The 22,896-nt window shown below is 34.2% G+C and overlaps 1 protein-coding gene across 1 annotated transcript in view; it reads right to left on the minus strand.

Annotated features, from left to right (window-relative positions):
* Positions 1-13,565: 13,565 nt before the first annotated feature.
* The window catches only part of LOC145691873 (alpha-tocopherol transfer protein-like), a 114,823-nt gene continuing 105,492 nt past the window's right edge, over positions 13,566-22,896 (minus strand). The window contains exon 6 of the mRNA XM_081767183.1: positions 13,566-14,604. Coding sequence (XP_081623309.1) covers positions 14,453-14,604 — 152 coding nt within the window. The 3' untranslated portion in view covers positions 13,566-14,452. The remainder of the gene's footprint in view (positions 14,605-22,896) is intronic.

The raw sequence follows: 22,896 nt of genomic DNA on the forward strand, positions 1-22,896 counted from the left end.
TAGCAGCTCTTTGATTATATTTGTAGTTTCAAATTCTAAAAGCCTTGCAAGCACTATTTGATTCTTATTACGTATTTAGGCTTCTTAAAAGAGAAAGTAATTTATCATTGATGTTTTTTTTCTCTCATTTTTTCTATATTTGATATTTTGATATATCGATCAGTTTTTGTCATTTTGTCGATATCACTTTTCGATATCCCAATCCAGATATTGCACATCTCTTGTTGAAATAACTAAACTTATATAAGTTGTTTAAACACTTGTACAATATTGATTAATATTTAAATATGAAAAAGGTTGAAGTGAATTGAAGTGAAGTGAAAAGTTAAAATGAATCTTTTCTTCAATTCTTGTACAAATATAATATCATACCATATAGCAACTTCAATTTCATTTTGGTCTAATAGTATTTTAAGAAATAGAGAAAACTATTCCTCGAACTCCTCGCCTTCTCACTTACCTATGTAATTTTTAGCCAGAACAAATAGTGTGAGATACCTGGTTTCTTTCTGTTTCAACTATTCTAGTTGATTATCGTTTTTCATTGAAGAGAGTTCAAGTCCATACGGTAGCAAAATCTTTAGTGACAATGATCCAGAACTTTCTTCTATTTTATTTTCCAATTTCGTTTACAAAAATCCATTCGAACACCTATTTTAAATCTAATTCATATTCTACAAATTTAGACCTTAAAAACAGAAAATCTAAAACTGAATCTTGATTTTAAAACTTGAAACCCGAAATCGATTATATTTTTTGCCGAAATCGAATCAAAATCGAAATCTGCTTCCTAAACCGAAACTGAAACCAGGTAAGAATTAATTTTGTATCACCATTTTTTTTCATTATATTATGAATATTTTATATTTGTCCCCCCTAACGCACTTCTAAATTTTCTTAGGAACTGTACACCTTGACATAGCTTGTATTGAAGAGAGCAAGCCAAAAAGCGCAAGGTATGGCAGTCACTATCGCAGCTATCCTTTAAAGTGTAACACTTATTCCCACATCATTGCCGAACGTCAGAGAAGCTTCTAGGACGACTTGATCTACATTTGTTCGTCTGTTATAATCAATTAGGTTAGGTTCTCTATATTGTTTCTGTTCGGCCAGTAAATTTTGCAACAATACGGGGTTCGGGTATGGTTCTATTTGACGTTTTGACGCTGTTCCTACAAGGTTCGGTTTCTGGTTTTCTCATAAAGTTCGGAAACCACTTAAACAAACTAAAAAGGTTATACTTAGCATATACTTGTATAAAACACGAATGTTTTGTACAAGTTGGATTCCAATCGTGTGTTCAAAACATCAATGAATGATGTTATTATCTTTAACCCTTTCACTGTGGAAGGCGACGGAAAAAAATTTCCCTAACCTGCGAATGTCGATTACAGTCGACGTATTAAAATTTGTCTGTATCTTGGTTTTGTCGATTGTAGTCGCCAGAGGTTTTCTGTGTGATTTCTATTGTTTATCGAAAACAATAGAACACAAGAAAATGAACGGTACAACTTTTGGCGACTACTCTCGACAAAGCCAAGATACGGACAAACAAATTTTAACACGTTGACTATAGTCGACATTCGCATGTTAAGGAAATTTGGTTTCTGTCGACAAAAGTCGACTTCCTCTGTGAAAGGGTTAAAGTCAGTTTATGCGTATGTCTTTACCAATTATTGGTCAAATTATTTTGTTTAGACAAACACATGATATGAACCCTTAAACATCGACATTAACATGTAACTTAATATTTAACATGCTTGGTATACTAATAAGGAACAATCAAAATAAATTTTACTTTGTTTTATATATATGAGATATTTGATGGTGAAAATACATGGTTTTCCAAAATTTGCAATGTTTAAAAATTTCCAAAAAATCAAGTATATGGTTCTCAGATCTGAAACTTGTTTGAGACGTTGTCTGCTATCTAGTCTCTATGTAGACAAAGAAATTGAAGATGAGTCTCATTTATTTCGTTTCAAAATGTACATTCCGAAATTGCCATTTCTAAGTTTACATCCTCAAGGTTCAGAGATTTTTCTTTCAACGTTCTGAAGTACGTCTCAGTGTGTACAAAACACAGAATATTCTCCTTTCCATTATCTTTCATATGGTTTTGGTTTGAACTCATAATCTTTAAAACCTAAGAAGTTACATCGTTTAACGGAATTCTCTGAAATTTGCAAAATACGCTCCTGCGGGACTAAAAAATAGATGAACACCCATTTTTAACTCCCTGAATGTGGTACAATGTTAGGTAAAAAAGTAAGAAACTAAATTTTGTCAGCAACCATCATTGGTCGATTTCATTTGGATTACCCCGAAATTGTTGAAAATGAGTAAATATATGTGTTTTGAATTATAGATATGTAATGAATGTACATGTTTTACTGAAGAGTATAGTATCCTGGGCAAAGTGTTTATCGAACAGACATTTGATAATTAAACATTTCAGAGTTTTGAGATGGGGACAACACAAAGTGCCTTTCCCAATCACGACGATTTAATTCAATATCCGTTTTATCCTCATTTATCGGTATCATTATCTTCATATTGAAGAGGACATAAAGAAGTACAGAAAGCTAAACAATATCTTACGAAGGGAAAAAGACAACAAGCAAAGAGTTTTTACAAAAGAAGATGTGAGGACATAGAAAAATTCGAAAGATTTGGGAAATATGAGGAAATGTACAAGGAGGTGTAATCTATGGAATTTCAGAGGAGGCAAGGGGATTATACAATGCCAGTAGAAAATAAAAATATCAGGTAGCCAGCGAGAGATGTGAGGTCATAAGAAGGTATAAAGAGTATGCTGAAGACTTATATCAGAGTAGGGATAGACCATGTGGTCTAAATATTGAAGTAGAAAATGAATTAGGCGAGGATGATAAAAGGTGTAGGATCCTTCGGGATGAGTTTGAAAAAGCTATACCCTAGATTAGAAATGGAAAGGCAACTGGGATGTACCAAGCCAATTAATTAAAATATGGGAGAAAAGGGCAAGACAGAACTACTCCGAATATGAATGAACTATATGAAACAGGAGACTGGCCGAAAAACTTCCTGTAGACGATCATGATACCGATGTCTAAGAAATCGAATCCATAGAAATGTGAGGTGTAGGACTATTAGTCTCATATATTATAGACATTACAGAACTATTAGTCTCATATATCATGCAGCCAAAATTCTGCTTCGAATACTGAAAAGAAGGTTGTATGGAAAAACAAGTGAAAAGTTAAGGAGGAACTGTTGGGTTAGGGAGAGGTAAGGGCACAAAGGATGGAATTGGTTTATTAAGAATGATTGGTGAAAGGTTTATAGAAAAAGAGAAAGGTGTGTATGTTGTATTTATTGATCTAGAAAAGGCTTTCCACCGCGTGAATTGGGAATTGTTGTTTTCAGTTCTAAATAAAATTGGTTAGAATGGAAAGATCATAGACTCATAAGAAATATATGAACTAACAAGCAGTGTTAGGATAGGGGAGGAACTGACAGGGGAAAGTGCAATTGAAAGGAGAGTTCCACAAGAATGTTGTCTCTCGCCAACGTTTTTAAATATCTATTTAGAAGAGATAGTGCAAAGTAGCCTGTATGATGAAGACGGCATTTCGGTAGGAAGTAGAATGATTAGGTGTATACAAGATTTGCAGACGATATTGCGCTTGTTAAAGAATCTGGGAAAAAATCAAAACGATGATTGAAAACTTGAGGAAGGACTTTGAAGAATATGGGACGAAAATAAATTTTAGAAATACAAAGTGCTGATTGGAACTAAGCGGTCTGCGTCAAATATAAAATTGGGAGGGGAGAAAATAGAACAAGTAAATAATTTTCGATGCCTGGGTAGTCCTTTTAGTAATGACATGAAATGCGAAAGTGAAATAAAAGCAAGGATACGAATGGTTAAAGAAGGCTTTAGGAGGGAGAAACGTGTGTGTTGTGGGACCTTGAATAAACACTTGAGAAAAAGAGTGATAAAATGCTTCGTGTAGAGTGTTGTACTCTATAGCGTTGAAACATTGGCATTAAGTAAAATTGATAAAAAACGACTGGAAGCCTTCGAAGTGGGGGTGTGGAGAAGAATAGAAAGAATTAGTTTTGTCGAGCGGAAAACGAATGAGATGGTGTTAGAAACGGATTGGGGAAAAGAAGATTTTAGATATTATTCAGCAGAAAAAGAGAAACTAGTTGAGACATTGGCTGAGAAGAAATTGCATCATGAGATGTGCTAGAAGGTATGATGGCAGGGAAAAGAGGTATAGCGCGAAGGAGGCTACAATTAATGGACACTATAAAAGCAGAAAGATCATACGTGAAGACAAAGAGGTTAGTAGAAGACCTTAGAGTATGGAAGCTTCTTAGCTGCGGCAAGTGACCTGCCAATAAGGACAGAATACCTATTACGATGTTGTCGATGATCTTCATTTAGAAAAAATAGCCAACAAAATAACATACCATTATTGCTATGTACTATTTTTGATTGATAGTACGAAGCACTCACAGCATTAAAAGTGTAGTAAGGAATTTTTGCCCAGATTTGGTGATCTCCCAACGTGGTGATCTCACACACCATTCGGCACTTTGCTTGAGGCACTGATACAAAATGATACACTGAATTATTATAAGCAGGGAGAAAATATTTGTAGGCTGCATAGCACTGGCCTCGTTTAGGAGCACAAGAGGAATTTAATATATTTTTTTCTTTTTGTCAAGGAAACACGGTCATACTCTTTGCATGTATGTACCACGCTGGAGTGCGCACGTTTTAGTCCTTTAACGTTAAATTTTGAGGGCAGGGGCACTAGATGTCTGGAATTTGCTGTATAAATTTTGACTTCGATCCGCATTGAAATTTCAAAATTAGTGGTTCGGATTCCACTTTAAACAATAAGCCTTGCCTCAACCTTGCAACTAATGCAGAACTGTAATCAAACAAACCAAACACACTGATATTATGCTTTTCGAACAAGCTAGGGATATAGTATAAAATTGGTAATATAGAGCGGCTAGAGGACAAGGAATCCAAGACAATTTTCAAAACTGTTCATTTCTGTTCGCAAACGTAGAATCTTCATAGTTAAGAATTCGAAATAAATGAAAGAAAAACCACGTGAAATGGTGTCTTGTGAACTAAAGTTTCATACGATAACCACTAGGCAAAGATGTTGATGGAAGGAGAATATGATGGCTAATTCCCCCCTTCCTGCTCATAAATTTAAGATAACATTATATTCTGTACGCTGCAGCGTGGGAAAAATTAAAAAGTCAACCTTCGAATGCCATAGTCAGTGATACATAATTACGTTAAATAAATGCACGGTGTGTCAAAAAGTATACACCGACGGAAAACGTCATATTTTCGCAACCACGAATCCGCAATGAAAGAAAGAAAAACTACGTGACCAAGGAGTCTGTGTAGAGGCTGTGCACCCCCTACCACGAATTTCAGATTTTGGGAGCAATAAAGCAGATTTAGAAACCTTTTGCTGAGCGAAGTTCAATAGAACCAATTTCAAATCCTTATACCAAATAAATACAGATTTTGATTAGTTATATTCCATTTTCATTGGCCGTAAGGAGCTATAGGTGCGTATTGCACTTTTGTATATTTTCGGACAGAGAATGCTGCTGGTCCAAGCTCAAACCTAGCTCAAGCCCAAACCTAGCTTTAGTTTTGGGAAGGTATCTTGGCCCACCCCTTTAAAATTTTGGAAATTGTCAAATTCAAAAATTTGGTATAATAGTACAATTGCTATAAATTTTGGTGGTACATCTCTTTCCCTTTCATGGGTTAAAAAATTGCCAAAATATAAACGTATGCAATACGTTTTACCACGTGTTTGGTTTTGGCTTAATTTATCCCCTTTGATGGAATCCTATTAACTAATACGATTATATGGGTGTGTATATTGGTCCATACTCTTCCATAAGATGTGGATGGATACATTGGTGTGCCCGTCTTAAAATTTGGGAGAGGTAACTGGCTCACCCCTTAAATTTTGGAAATAGCGAAATTTAAAAGATAAAATGATATAGTAGCATAGGACCCCATATGTATCACTATAAATTTGCGTAGTCTATCTCGTTTCATTTCATATGTAAAAAAAAAAAAAAAAAAAAAAAAAAAAAAAAAATGCAAGATTTCAAATTTCGGAGATTGTTGACTCATTTTATTCCTTTCATGAAGTTTTATTACCTTAAAAGATTATATGGACGTATACAGGGATCTATTCAATTTCTTGAGATATAGGTACATTAAAAATTTAGGATGAGTACATTGGTCCACCCCTTAAATTTTGGAAATTGCTTAATTAAAACATTTGGTATAATAGGGTATATACCTCCTCTACTAAATACCATTATAAATTTTGATTGTTTATCTCGTTACCTTTCATGGGTAAAAATGGTCAAATATAGAGATGCAAGGGCTCGGAAAAAAACCGGCTTTTTTGGAAGAAAACTCGGTTTTTTCTGCTTTGCTTTTTTGCTTGGGAAATTTTGGGCTTTTTTGAAAATTCTGCTTTAAATTGATAAAACAGACTTTGTATCGCTTCTCTATAACACAAAAAATCATTTAATTAGTGGTTGATGCTGATAATAATATAAAACATCGAAAATAAACTATGAATTTCGAAAAAATATTTCAAACAATTTTTCTTCAACATATTTACATTATGAATTCCACAGGATTAACCAATGTATATAATAAGAATTTTTTAACCTCCTATATACAAAAGTAAGCAGAGTTGGCAAGAACCATGGTTGTTTTTGAAAATGCCAAAAACCCGTTTTTTGGGGGATGTTTAAACCAGGCTTTTTTGGTTTAAACCAGGCTTTTTTGACTTAGATTTTTTGCTTTATGTATTTATATTACATATTCACAGAAATAAGTTTATTTCGCCTTGATGTTATTATGCAACAGCGGGGTTATGCCGGAAGAACTCCCATAAGCTTAAAGAAGTGCGGTCAGTAAATTTCTTAAGTTGAGAATCTCCCGCCCTAGCCATTGGGAAAATCCCGTCATTACTTGAAATGTAAGACAATAACGGGAAAATCCTGTTATTGCTTTGCATGTAAAATTTAAAGGTCAACGTACCATAATCAGTACGCTAAAACTGAGGTATTAAATTACAAATTTAGTACCGGTACGTAGATATCATTGAACGTCCAATCCAAGCTAATGTTGGAAGCTACGTAGGCAATCGATATATTTTGCCAATTTCTATCAATATATTTAAGCAATATTGGCTTCTTTATAAAACAACACGCATTTAGGCATGCAGAAATATACAATTTGGTTTGTTTCGTATGTACGCGTATATTTTATACACATTGCTATTACACAATTATACATTAAAGCACATTATTGCTGATTGTATTTGTATTATTAAAACTTTGTACATTTTATTTGTTTATTCTATTTTTACACATCTCACTCATTCGCTTAGGTAGGGTATTCTTTGAACAGTAAGGATATTGCTTCCTGTGTTCCGCAACAACTTGAAATAGGTAATGTTTCTCTTCCTCGTCCTTTGTGATAATACAGTTATTCTCTTGTATAAGGGCAAGTTCGCGTTCTGCGTGGTCTTTAACTCCTTCATAACCAACTAAATAGCCAGTGTTGGATTCTCATGTCTCCGTATTTTGTGGAAGAAATGCTGTTCGAGTACTCAGATGTTCAATATACTGCATCATATTCTTCGTTACTAAATTCTCTTGTAGTGTTTCTTGTAGTGAAACAAGAGCATCTCGAGGCATATTGGACGCTCGCCATTATTGGTATCTGTGTTCAAATATTTCACTATTTCTTGGTTTGTTTCTGTGGATAGTTCGTCGTAGAAAAACGCTAAGCCAATGAGCTCTTGGCTCAAGTACTAGAGATAAACAATTTTTTCCCCCTGAGCTTTGTAAAGGGCTGGATTTTCTGTTTCATATTTAAGAAGTTTAAAGAACTCGAGATCATTTCTTGGAGCAGATGCAGCAACTGGTGATAAGAACCACGCTTTCACATCAACTTTAATAAGGAACGTACACAAGGTAATCAACCCTTTTTCTTCTTAATGAGTAAATTTGAATTGGTCTCGAAAAAGCCATATTTTGAGCCTTTTCCATCCGACTGGCGTAGTGAATAACGCCGGGTGCCGCAAATGGCACTGCATGAGACAAGATTACTTCAGGAAAGGTAATAGTCAGTTTCAATAATTCACAGTACTCGTCGATTGGTTAGCAACATTGAAGATGGTTACGTGGGAAATCCTCCTGCAAAGTTCATCTTTGATATTGGCCGAATCTATATTTTTTTCTGCTGAATCATACCAAGTGTGATCCAAGGAGTTCCAAGCTTGACCTCCTCAGGTGATTTGACACTTTTATTTTAGTGGAGTTTGTACTATGGCTGTCGCTCTTGCATAATCATACACTAACTAAACCTGCTAAACACATGGCAGCTTCTGTTATACTGTAATTCACGAATCAATATGTAAACACATTTGTCAGTGCTCATATTAGAACTACTATAATTCAAACACGAGCAAAGTTTGCGAGTTTGTATGATGAGTGCCTTCATAACGAAGATTCCATCGTGTGTTTCACAAGATAGAATGCCTAATTCTATAACCGATTACACTTCAAATGGAATAAAACATTTTTTTTAATTAAGAGAATTCAAGGAATACACCACAAAAATGCACCTACTTTAATTGAAACCAAAAATGAAAACAATTTACCTATAGCAAAAGATTATAAGTAGTTACTTAATTTAGTTTCAATTGAATTTACTTAATTTTGATTGCGAAGTAATGAATAATCGTACTATTGAAACAGATTAATGTAATTTCACAGTAACTCTTGAGTCCTGGATTTTTGCAGTTAATGATTTTAAACAATGATACTGTTACTATTTAGAAATTACATAAATTCATATGTTTATGAATCTTAATATTCTATGAAATCGCTGTTTAACGTTTAGCACTGATAATTTTTGTCATATAGTTGCCGTACAGTAGCAGTATATACAATAGACGGATCATCAAGAGACCGGGGTTTGGTCGGATAATGAAAAGGTAGGTTAAAACGAGAGTCATAATTTCACAGCCCTTAAATCAGTTGTTTCGAATCTTGTTTACCTGTCATTCCTCATCATATATCTTACATAATTCACTACCAACTCCTCTGTCTTTTTTGCTGGTTAGTCATACGTAATTTTCGGCTGAATTTTTTGCGACTTCACATACTGCTTAAAATTCTAAAATCTTTATTACTACTACTACTACTACTACTACTACTACTACTACTACTACTACTACTACTACTACTAATAATAATAATAATAATAATAATAATAATAATAAGAAGAAGAAGAAGAAGAAGAAGAAGAAAATATCCTACGGAGCATATATGTGTTTCCATCAAGAGTTCCACATACTATTGTAGTTCAGTATTATTATTATTATTATTATTATTATTATCATTATTATTATTATTATTATTATTATTATTATTATTATTATTATTAAATTTGACCTTTATGCAACCATAGTTCTTATTCAACTGTTATTTTGCGTTTGTATGATATTTGATTTAACGCCTGCTTGTTGCAACACTTATAACATCTGTAAGTTAAATAACCATAAGAAAATCGTAATTTAGTATACCAGGTGTATAAGCTTAAATCGGTTGCTCAGTAGTCAGAGAACACATGTTTATTTTTGTAAAAGAAAACATAAATTTATTCAAAGTACTTGTCCTTACTAGCTACACATTTTGCTCACCTCTCGGGCAATTTGCCTGGACACCACGCCAAAAAAGTCCTCTTTTGAATCAAAAAACTTATCAAGCCATTTGCGGACTTCTGCATACGAACCGAAGTGCAGCTCAGTGAGGAAGTGGACCATCGTCGCAAAAGGATGGTAGTCAGAGGGATCAGGTCTGCTGAATAAGCGGGATGGTGTAGCACCTCCCACTAAAGTGTCCCCAGATAGTTTTGGACCAGGTTGTTGACGTGTGCGATGACGCGTTGTCATGGAGGAAATCAGCTTCTCATGTCTTTGGAGATACTTCATAATTTTTTCACACAGACCACAATGCAATTCAATCAGCTGTTGATGGTAGCTTTGGGCATTGATAGTTTCAACAGGTTTCAACAGTTCAAAGTAGATGATACCCTGCTAATCTCGCCAAACACAGAGCATAGTCTACCGTACGAAGCGATTTGGTATAGAGGATGATGTTGAGGGTTGGCCTGGATCAAACCACGATTTCTTGGGTTTATTATTCCAAAAATATAGCCACTTTTTTATCGCCCGTCACAATCCGATGTAGGAACGACTTCCTTTTCAGTCTGGCGATAAAAATTTCGTATATGTTTTGGTGTCTCTCCAGCTGTCAATCTGTCAATTCATGTGGCATCCATTTTCCACTCTTTTGCACCTTTCCCATGACACGTAGACTCATGGAAATGGCTGGTTCAGCGACACCAATTGTTCGACAACCATTTTTTGCGATTAAGTATCGTTCTCATTCAAAAGAGCCTACAATTGATGATCCTCAAACTTCCGGTGCTGATTTTCACGCTTCTTTTCGCACAGGTCAACATTGTCGTCTTTCAACCTACGAAACCAATCTTGGCACGTTGTTTCCGATACAGTACTGTCACCATAAGCCTCCACAAGCATTCAATTAGTTTCGACAGCTGATTTCGTCAAATGGAAGCTGAAAAGCAGAGCTTACTGCATATGCTCTTTGCCTGGCATAAAACTAGACATGCTTACCAATGGAACACTGTGTGCTGTTTTCTGTACTTGGTGACAATATGCACTGAGTCTTGTTACCAGATGTCCAACTCATACAAGAAAGAGGTATGGCGTGTCCATGGTAGCTTCATACACGCACGAACACCATCTATGGCAGAGGATTCAAGCTTATACACCTGGTGCTTTCTTGGCTTCTTGTGAATCACTGTTTTTTTTTTCGAGTTTTAACGTGGGGAATTGTGCTTCTGAATAATGAACACAAACACAGACTGTGTATGTATGCAGTATCGCAATCGTTAACAAGCTATAGTTAGTCTAATTTATTTCGTGATGTGCACATTTTATTGATTTTGTAAGTTATTGTTTTTGTCAGTGTGTGTGTGCCTTTGTGTGTGAAAAAGTGTGTAAAGTAAATAAAAGCTTTTGGTTCAAAGAGAGAGTTATATAGAGAACATTACAACAGGTATAGTTTTATGCTCATTGAAAAATGTGGTATTCAACTACCACAGTGTGTTGTGCGCCATGCTGTCTTTACTCCACGCACCGATGACGTACTCCACCCGTTCGATTGGAACAACATTTGTACCGTGTTATGCAAAAGTGAACTAAGCGCCAAATTTTGAAAATCCACGTAAATGCGACGATTGGTTCCTGATAAGCATTAGAACGTTTTGCACAATCGAAAAGAGAGGAAAACCAACACCTTTCCAAAAAAAGAAACATAATTTCACTTTAGATTACGGCTACCTTAATGCTGGACATCAACCTTTAAACGTAATTTTCTTAAAAGTATGAAAGTGGCGCTTAGTTCGTTTTCGCATGACACGGTACATTTGTCAACAGTATACCCAGCACTCAAAGACAAGATTTTTTTTATTGTGACAAGACATTCACTGAAACGTATGAAGTTGAACTCCTCTGAAAGGATTCACGAACAGAATGAGAAGATATTGGAAGCATCATTTAAACTATTTCTTGTAATAGTCAAAGATAGAACACGTCATACTATTATTGAGACTCTTACCAAACCTTGGGAATAAAAATTCTACTTGAGGAAGGACACCAGAGAAAATGACAAAATATCACTTTCAGATAATAGTGTAAATGTAGAATGAATGAAATACTCTTGGATTTAAAACATCAGATATTCGAAATGTTAAAAATCTCCAATTTTTGCCCTGCATGTGATTATGTTGACGGGCATATCTCAACGTTGTAGTTTAAGAGTTTACTGTCGGTTCGTAAATGAATCAAATGGAAAGAGGTTATTGGAAGCAACATTGATCTCAAAAACTTTGGAGACATTGTAAAGATGTTCTGATATTTTTCAGCTACCAGTATTTACTATTATTATTATTATTATTATTATTATTATTATTATTATTATTATTATTATTTTATTATTATTATTATTATTATTATTATTATTATTATTATTATTATTATTATTATTATTATTATTATTATTGAAAATGATTTGCTCTAGACAGGGTTGTAGGAATATGTACTGATGGAGCTCCATCAATATTAGGTTCGTAACCTGGATTTATAAGGCTAGCAAAGGACAGAAATCCTACAGTTGAGGAGTTGATGTAATAAGGGCGTAAGCAACTTTACGACCTTTCTTTGCATCAAACGCATTTATGGCTTTTGTCGTGCTTGTTTAGCCTTCTGATAATATTTCAATTCAATATCGGAGTAAAATGCTGCATATTACATTGTTTTATGTAAGAAAAGATCACTACTTAAATTTCAACATCATTTTTCCTTCAACTGCATGTTTCAGACTTACGCCCTTATTGCATCAAACTCCTCAACTATTGGTTCGTACTGCTTAATTCACAGGTAAGCCTTAGATACTACACCTTTAACAGAAAACCTGAATCAGATGTTAACATTGGCTACAGAAGTCGTAAATTTTGTAAAGTCAATCGCTCTGAATATTCGTCTGTTTGAAATTTTGGGTGACGACACCCTTGCTCAACATAAAAATTTTACTCTTCCATACCGAAGTTCGTAATATGCAAAATAGAGTATTCAAGGTTGTCATATGTTAAAATATTTCTTCTATGTGTAGGATAAGATCAACTTTATACTTATTTTACTGACATATTTTTATTTTGACTTTCATATCTTGATGGCTTGTTTGAAATACTAAATAATCTCAACCTCAAACAAGAAGATAGAAACATGATATACTAACTTCTTATGACGCGATAAGTGCTTTCAAGGAAAATATTATATGGAAACGCATACTGAATCTTCTACGATAAATGTACAACCTTTTCCTCAATTAAGTGAACTTCTTGACAATGAAAATTGTGATATAAGTACGTGAAGAGACAAGATAAATTTACACTTAGACACCCTATGGTGAATGCATGTTATATGATAAATGCATTATATTCTCGTTATGTATGAAAAAGACCGATAATGCGAATTAGTAAGAACACTTTTCACCATTGACGTACATTTATTTTCAGATGAAGTTCAGGAGGAATTAATTTGATTGAAGTGGATTCGAATACAAGAGAATTTCAGTCGACGTTTCTGGAATAATTTTGGTTTGTGTCCTGCCTATTTACCCAAGAGTAGCAATAGAAGCCTTGAAAGTTTTTAATCAGTTCTCAATAACTTATCTCTGTGAATATGATTTTTGATTCTGACCACAATAAAATCAACGTATCTTAACCGTATGAAAGTTAAAAGTGATTTCTGGTGCTATTTTCTAAACTTCTCACTGACTATCAAGAAACTTGTGAAGGAAGTACAATGTCAACTATCACAATAAGTTTCTTCTTTGCGCTCACTTGATAACTTTTTGAACTCTATGTTATATACTGAAACCGCATTTTGTATTCATTTTTGATAATTTTGTAAAAAAAAGTTAATTTGCATAATTATTTAGTTTTTTATTAGAGGACAAAACTTGTATAGGATACGAAAGACAAAATGTCAAACACTTAAGAGTTTTAAAGTTTACTAAAGCTAAAGTGTAAATGCTTATTATAAGTTCTGTTTTATTCACAATTTCATATTTAATATCTATCTTAGCTTGCGCCCATCTTCCTCACTCTTCTCTCACAGAACGGTACAAGCACTTTACGTCCCAGATTCACAAATGTTCTAAATTTTATAACGTTTATATGGTTGGTACGTTATAGTATTATAATTAAATAAATTCAATTTACTAAAATAAGAAGTTTAACCACAAGCTTCTCTATTGGTATTGAGATGAACGAAATGTAAAGTTGATTGAATAAAGCACACATAGACTATTGGAAGCAGTACACGCTTATTTTTGGTGTAATGATTACAAAAACAGAAAACACGCGATTTATGTTTGAGAATACGTTATTAAATGAAGTAAACTACTTTATTTCATAAATACCTTTACTAAATGAAGAAAACATGAAGAGTAGCTATATGGCATATTGTTCTGAAACACCTAGCGCAACGGATAAGTAAAATTATTTATTTCTTACAAAATTGGTGGTTAAGACAACGGCGTGTGTTTAAGAGAGAGACCGCTATTTATTTATAACATTCTGTATTTTGGAAATAACACTTGTTATGGGTTTATATAACTAAATTTGTTTATATCTAACCTATGTTCAGTTCTTTTCTAGAATATTATACTATTATTGGGACTCTAGTTGATAATATGTTTGGAAAGTTGAAAATTATATTGTATCTTAATCTACAGTGAGAGCCCTGAAACTCCCTTCCATTCCGAAAATATCATCATATGTCTTGCGCTTCCCTTGACGCTTACTTTCATCTGTCTTCCGTCTTCCATGAATTATTAACTCCTTCTTATTTTCCACAATGAAGTGCCAATACTCCTCTGAAAAAAATAGAGTGAATACATGAGTTTCTTTCATTGAATTGGTAACCTCCTTTTAAACATACAAGTAAAGAAAACTGAAATAAAACCTAGAATTCAAACGAGTAAATCCATATTTTTATTTTAGAGTAAAAGTAAAATTTTGCTAGGAAGCTCGAGATGAAATAAATAACTAATTCCTCAATATCCAATAATCTAATATAGTTAAGTATTTCTCTCAATACATAAATAGAGAAGTAATTCTAAGCGAACTTCCTCGTGATACACCAAGACATTGCTGGATTAGCTTAACTCTTGTTCCTTGAACTATTAACATATTGTCTGCTCTTTCTCTAACTTTTTTATTTGGAGACTTCAATACTTTTGTTGTTCATCCAAATATTTTAGTCATCGCGCAATGATGAACGATAAATACTAGATATGTATATTGTATCCAGATTGAATACAGAAAGATGAAAACTAAATAAAAGTAAGGTGAAAATTCACCAACATTGGTACTTAAATATTTCGGCATGATTGACGTATAGTTATTACTGTATCTTATAGTTATTTATAAAAGTACTGAATTAGTTTAAATATATTTGTTTTTGAATTTTGAATTTAAACAAAATAATAATTAGTATTGTATCAGCATTGCCCCGAGGTCGGGGCAATACTGATCAGTCAATTAAATTGCATTTATCCTGACGTAGGTGGCTGTCAGTGGGGGAATGCCAATACAAAATAAACGTGCCCCTTTAGTTAATTCTGTAGATATGTAATATGACATACTTCTGGTTGATTTTGTCTGTTTACATACAGGTCACATGGTAAATGGAAGTTGTGCAAGGTAGAAATTCTATTTGGTGAATTGGGTACCAAAACAGTGTACAGAACCAAAATACTTTCATCATGAGACTTTAATGTACCAAGAAGCATGAGAATTCTAAAAAGAAAAAAAACTGACAAAAGTTTTACATTAAAAGAGAAAACATTGAAAATGAACACTGAAAATCAAACAAAAATAAATACAGTTGTTCAGATTCTGTGAATGCAGTACACATATTAATGAGCTTTTGCTGCAGATCCGTTATATAAAATACCTGTAACGTATCAAGAAACATGCAGTTCTCACAGTACGTGAAAGAGGAAGTATATTACTTGTGCTTGTATAAAACACCAATGCTTAACAGAAACATAAATGAGTCAAAATAAACAGATTTGCACAAAAACCTTGGGCTACCTATGAAAAATAATCTTATAAACATCTGTTTAATGTACTCTCAGACCTTCCAGTGAAACTAAAAAAGACATAGTAATACTCTTTCTATGTAGGACAGACTGAGGCAACAGCAGAACCACATCTTCAGCGGAAACAATATAGACATCCTCTTGTTCTGGCCAGTAACACGTAGTGCCTTTCATATTGTAGCGAACAAATCTGACATATAAAAAGAATCAACTACTTGAATTACTTTGCCAAAAAAATGCTTCAATGATTTCTTTCCTAAGTACGTAACCAACAACCACTTTCCAACTTTAATTGCAGTTCGATTTTCATGTCCATTGTCACTCACTCCTGCATCTGAGTTTTCAGATGACGGTGATTCCTGTATCCCTCTCCTTAATACGATGTAATATGTCATTATCAGGCACAAAATAAGCCAAGTAAATTAACTAACTATTAATTCATTATTGTTGTTCAGCATTGCCCCATTCTGATCAGATTTTGCCCCTCTTTGAATAAGGTCAGTTTTAGGCAATACAACATGAGTGACCACCTCAGTACTAGTTGTAAATGGCGACACTGATACATTTCCTACAATAGTCTGCCTGGAAAATATTTCTAAATTTTATTTGTCAAAAAAGTGTAGACCTCTTAATTTGACCGACGAAAAATGGTGAAAATACGCTCTGTACAAAACTTTTGTTTTGGGGGGGGGGGGCAAAACGGAGCTAAAAATACACAATGTAAAACCTGTATTAGCTTGTTATATATCTGCAGAACTGATGTATTTTTTAAATTTACAGATTTATTGTATAGTTTACAATCAGAGTAAAAACGAAAACGTTTCCCTTCTTGTTCAGGTTTACCCCGTGGGTGCTCTGCTATGCCTCGATTGACAGTATATCTATCTACTTATCTACGTATATATATGATAGAAGGCTCCAGCAACACAGCTATACCCGTGTCATGATATTGAAATTGCTAGCAATATGTTCGCCCAAACAGTTCAGTTTTAGCCCTCCAATCGCTACCGTTATGGAGAGACCCAGAAACTGCAATAACTTACTCAATTCATTTTTCTGTGCCAACTGCGAGCAAATACTCCATAAAATGGAAGACAGTGATTATCCCAGATAGCCAAAACCTTGGCTCACAGCAAATTAAGAGCTTAACATTTTATAAGAAATCAATACACTGAAAAGCTACTACCATTGGAAATATGCAGGGCTAGTCATGGTTTGCACTACCCAGATCTAATCATCAGTAAACAATATAAGAACCACGACAAATCACAGACAACAAGAGAGAGAAAATCAGACAATCATCGAAGACCAGCTCATGTACGTAGAATATATGGTGAACAGAGAAAACAAACAATTATCAAAATAATAAATAAATAAAGTGCCTCAACCCTAACCATGACTACATAACCCTTCCACACAAAATACACCCAAAACATCAATTCAAAAAGTATTGAAGCAAGTACTGGAGCAAGACTTAACGATATCCAATCCATATATGGAAACATTTATATAGACTCAGAACAAGCACAAGATCACAAGCAATTAAGTATCAGAAACGAAATCTATACAGAACTGCAAGAAGCGACAGTTAGAAGCAGACAGACATACCCATAATAGACAACAAAAGTATAGAAAAGTCAATTTCCAATCCATGTAAAATTATTCCCCCAAAAACCTAACTAGTAAGTCCTTAAGAGAATTGTAACTACAAGAAAAGGAACTTTTTGAACCCAAAATTAAGAGTATCCTAACACACGGTTTAGGGTTTCTGTTTTCACAAACAAAATTTTGGCTCTCACAAACTCTCAATCCACACAACAAGAAAAGAGTATTTTAACACTATAGGTAAAGTATCGTACAGCGCTAGACGCCATTCCAGTCCTTCCGAAACTCAAGAACTTTCGGTTTCGATTTCCGATGTAGTCTCTCCATAATGATCCCTGAAGATAAATACAATGTCAGTTATTGAAATATCACAAATTAATAATTTTAAGCGGCTGGTAGTCCGAGAACACTTACTATAGTACGCGACAAGCGAATTGTCATATGATCTTCAGTGCTGCTCTCACGTCGACCAACCCGCTTGCAATGATGTTGTCAGCACAATGAAGTATGATACGACTTCAACCGAAACTAAGATAGAAATGTGATGATTATAATCTAAGACAGTAAATGAGAGGTATAGAATCTTATTTTTCTCGGAATATTGGTGAAACAACAACGCAGCTACCTTGCTTTTCTCCTGCTGCATGGTTGTTTCCTTCTGTGATTTCTTACTGCTATTATCGCTTGATTAATAACAGATGACTTTGTTAAAAGATTGGATAAATTAATAAAATGAATTCCCTCTAATTTTAAATTTCTGCCGTGTAGAATATTACATCAGTTCTGAACGAATTTTAAAACTGTAACTGCAGTGTGTTCCTCATTTGCTAAAGTGCAGATCTATTTGAGGATTTTAACCTCAATTATTTTTAAAGTATTATTATAAGTATACGATATAACAGTGATTAGTAAACTTTGTTTCACGAACCCGTGGATCACAACACAGCAAAATATTTAGTTGTGTACTATCAGGTACATCGTAATTTTAAGTAGTGTTTCAATTTTGTTTTTAATGTTATATCCAGCTGAAGCCACGATGAGCAATACCTCTAACATAGACAACACTTCTTGGTTTCTTATAAAACGCAGTTGGTCACTTACAGATCAATATTAGGTTATTAATTTTTAAACGAGTCCCAAAAACCTTAGCCGAAGTGGAATACCGCTTCTCACGAAAAGTGTCAAGTAGTACAAGATCTGGTCAGGGGACAGATGGTTGACCATTAATATTTAGTAGATAGTACTGTCATTACAGTGTTCACCCAGCGTTGCTGCGCCAACTGGGAGCTACTTGAATACAGCAAATAGCGAACTTTGCTCTATAAATGGCTATGGAAACCGATGTGAATAGTCATTATTTCAAAGGCATGCGTACGAAAAGTACTGATGGTTAAAGATGTTTCCAGGAGAGTGAATAAATGGGGAGTGAAAGTAATAATGCTAGAATAGGGGAGAGCAAAGTTAAGGACAATGGGAGAAATGCGCTGGGACACTTTTTTCCTGCGACTGCCTCTAAAATCATCCCGCACTGAGCCACAAGCCGGCTGTTTGGCATTTGTCTTCCATCGGCTGTAGTGTCATGAGTTTTGTTTCAGTTTTTAAATTTAAAGAGTTCCTTTCCCCGAAGCAAAAGTGAAAACTCTTTTTGTTGATCAGCTCAACAATGTAAGAAAACTAAAAGTAAAAATGAATCAAAGTCTCTGAAGTCATCTGCCCACCTAATGAACTTATGCTTTTATACCTACATCGTTAGCTTATCATTAGCTTATCGTTAGCTTGCGTTTGTTTAGCTAAAACGTTCGCTAATTTTTAAAAGCACAATTTTTATTGTAGAAATAGATTTTTCTGCCCAGTTTCAAATTAGGATGCCTATAACCGATTTTCATAACCTTCCACCTCATATCAATCGTTTCTCGTTAATGTACTTTAGTTTGCTAAAAGTAGGATAGTTTCGAAAAATAATACTATTTAATGAAATAAATAATGAGCAAGCTCACTTGACGGTTCACCACCCACAAAAAATTCAACATTCTTTCACTTATATCGTTAGTATATTCTCAGTTTATATTCGTTTCTCTAAAATTATAGTTCGTTTCATAAAATTACACTTTCATTGGAGAAATAAATTTTCCCGCTAGTTGCAAAGTTAACCCTAGCATAAATAATTTTTCTAATTTTGCACCTCATATAGTTACTTTATTGCAAGTTTAAGTTAGTATCTTACAAGAACACGTTTATTTGAGAAATAGTTTCGAGCCAAAGGTAAAGATAGCCCATCCATGTACAATTTCCATAATTTTTCATCTCATATCGATAATTTTATTTCCTTATGAGCATGGTCCCTGGTTCGTTCACCTGGCAGGCAGATTTCTAGTGAACAACATCGTGTCCGTGAGTTTTCTCAGGGTATTTTAGTTTTCTCTCACATTCTGATTCCACCAATACTTTCATCCTCATTCACTTCCCTTAATCATCATCCCCCATAGCCTCAAGGACAATATCGTGGGACGTTAAACTGAAAGATTTCATTTCCTTGATTTTTTATTGTTATTTTATTTTAGTTTTGCTAAAAACATCGTCAGTTTGGAAAACGTTGTCTTTATTTATTTTGATAAAATAAAATGTCTGCCAAGCGTGAAGTATCCCATTTTCAATTTTCATAATTTTCGAACGGGTACAGTTAACGTTCGGTAGTTTAGCGATAGTTTTGTAGTTCGTTTAACGATAATACTTTTTGTTGAAATGTAAAATTTCTGGCCAATGTGAAATTCGTTTATTCTCCAAAAGATGTCACAAATGGAGCATTCAGAGCATGACAGATTCAAGTCCAATTACTGAAATTTTAAGAAAATGAAGTAAGGTTTTTACTCTGTTTAAATATATGGAAAAATGAACACTTTTTCACATTATGAGATTAATAGAATTATAGTATTTCTTTTTACATTACAAGAATTGTTAACAATACACGAATGTTAGTCTTTTAAGCTCTGTATAGACTTTCAGGTAGAGATCTTATATACGGAATATGTACCAAATGACCAAAATTAGCGTTGAATCTCTTGTGCACAAAACGCATCAAGTTTCCATCTTAATGTAGTAATTTACGTTATTTTCTGCAAAGCTTTCATTGGTTTCCATTTATTTACTTATTTATTTTAAGTACTATGTTTAAGTATCCGTTTAAATTGTGTCGTAATGCATTATTATTGATGTTGCTTGTTATTCCTTTACTACAATATTAGTACATGTTTTATGCAGCCATACGTATTATCTGTCAGGAAAGTAAATGTACACCTATTTTTCGAGTCTGGCATTCCTGCGCTCCATCCGTGGAGAGTATGATAATTAAATCAATCAAATGTTTACTGAGGGGCAAAAAGAAAAGTTTAATCTGAATAAGACATTGCAGAGGGACACAAGCTGTGAATACGAATAGTGCATAGTGTAAATAAAGGACGACACCGAAAGAGAAAGTCAGAAACACCTGTTAAACTTAGAAAAAAGAGTAAAAATTGTTGAAGTGGGAAAATAAAACACAAATACAACAAATACACCGACAACTAAACATTCACCATGTCGTGACCTTGGTGTAGTGGTTAAGGTGCTGGGTTACAAATGCAAAGGTCGCCAATTCGAATCTTCGACGAGGACTTTTTAAAAAAAATTTGTTAATAAAACATGCAGCTCATGAGAGATGGTAAAAGAGGTCGTATTCAGTTTTTCGTAGCAATTATTATTGGTAATGTTTAGTACTGATAATACTTTTTGTCTTTGCGTATTGCTTTTATTCTTTTCTTCATTTCAAAAGAGAAGAATATCCGAACAAATGCCACCAAAATTCCTCATATTTTGAATGAAAACGCCATTTGCAATTAGAAAAGAATAAAAATTGAACGTTCCGATGTAGCTGCAAAAAGTAAACAGAAAAACATGGAAGTGGACCATACTCATGGTTATTAAAAATAAAATTTCTACATGCCTTACACCTCCCGACCACGTTACTACGTTAGCAAGTAAGAGGTTTGTGTTTAGGTTAGGCTGGTCAATACGTTTTGCAAAGGGGCCCGGTTTAGCTCTGACGCACCACAGGTGCGAGAAGGGAGCAAAACACTTTGTCTCCCTCCCTCTGTGTGTCTATTTATCTATCTGTCTGTATATATATAACGCTATTTGTGAATGCCGTAACCACCCTAATTTTCAGCGGATTGAGACGAATTGTTGAAATATCTTGATGAGTTCGTTAACCAGAATAATCAGATGAAAATGCTCAAAATGGGGGCCCTTCAAACTCTTAAAAACTTCCAAGGGAACCAAATTTCGCCCATAAATAGGTATTCAGAAAGTTTGAATAACTTTTCGTCTTTTACTGAAATGTTAGTGTGCAGGGACTTGTTGAAATATTGGACCCGATTAATCGCATAAAGAAGGTTCACGCCCTTTCGCTACGGTCAGGCTTTTTTTTTTTTTTTTTTTTTGCAGGAGGGGTTATTTTCGTATCGGAACAAGATGATTGTTAGTGATGATATGAAATTACACATTGAAAGTGAAGTAACTTGTGAAACGTGTTATTTGAAAGAATAATATAATAAATGTGCTTTCCTCTAACACAGAGAACTGTAAATCATGTATTTCCAGTTAGGGGGCGTGAATGGCGAGGAGTGTTATTTGATTTGGTTTTTAGTAACACATTGCATTGCAAATAAAGCTAGGCAAAATTAGTGGTAAGTAAAACAATAATAATAATAATAATAATAATAATAATAATAATAGGTGTTGTTTGTGGCAAGGCAATATCTTCCTCAATTCTTCTTCAAACGTAATGATTGTAACGCCATATCTAACTTACATACAAAATGTTAGCAATTTATATCGAGAGAACGGGAAACTGTGAAGTGATGGGAGCAACGTTGGACAGTATGCACTCATAGTACTCAGGAAAATAAGCAATTTCAATGCAAAATGAACGAAGAGTCATTGTCATGGGTAGTCATGAAGCCAGGGCAGAGCCCTCTTTAGGCAAAATGTCGATAACTTATATCGAGAGAACAGGAGGTGATAGGGAGATGGGACCAACGTTGAACACCGTGGACCCATAAGGCGCATCGAAAAAAATTGGGGGGGGGCGCCAGCCAGCCTTACTTATTTCCACATAATAATATAAAATTATATTGTCGAAATACACACACGAGTCAGCTAGTAATATTTCATATTATTATTATTATTATTATTATTATTATTATTATTATTATTATTATTATTATTATTATTATTATTATTATCGACAGCGTCTTTTCATTACGTGTGCATGCTGGTACCTGTAGCGAAAAGAAACAATACTTTCTCTGTAATGGATAAAAAATCAAGCCGAGATAGATTCGAACTCGCATGGACGGCGCGAACAGCCAGTGCTTTGTCCACTTTTTTTTAACTGACTTACCGAACGTGTTTCAGTAACCT

The sequence above is a fragment of the Thermobia domestica genome, chromosome 8, assembly GCF_964235325.1.
Source record: "Thermobia domestica chromosome 8, izTheDome1.hap1.1, whole genome shotgun sequence".
NCBI classification, from domain to species: Eukaryota; Metazoa; Arthropoda; class Insecta; order Zygentoma; family Lepismatidae; genus Thermobia; species Thermobia domestica.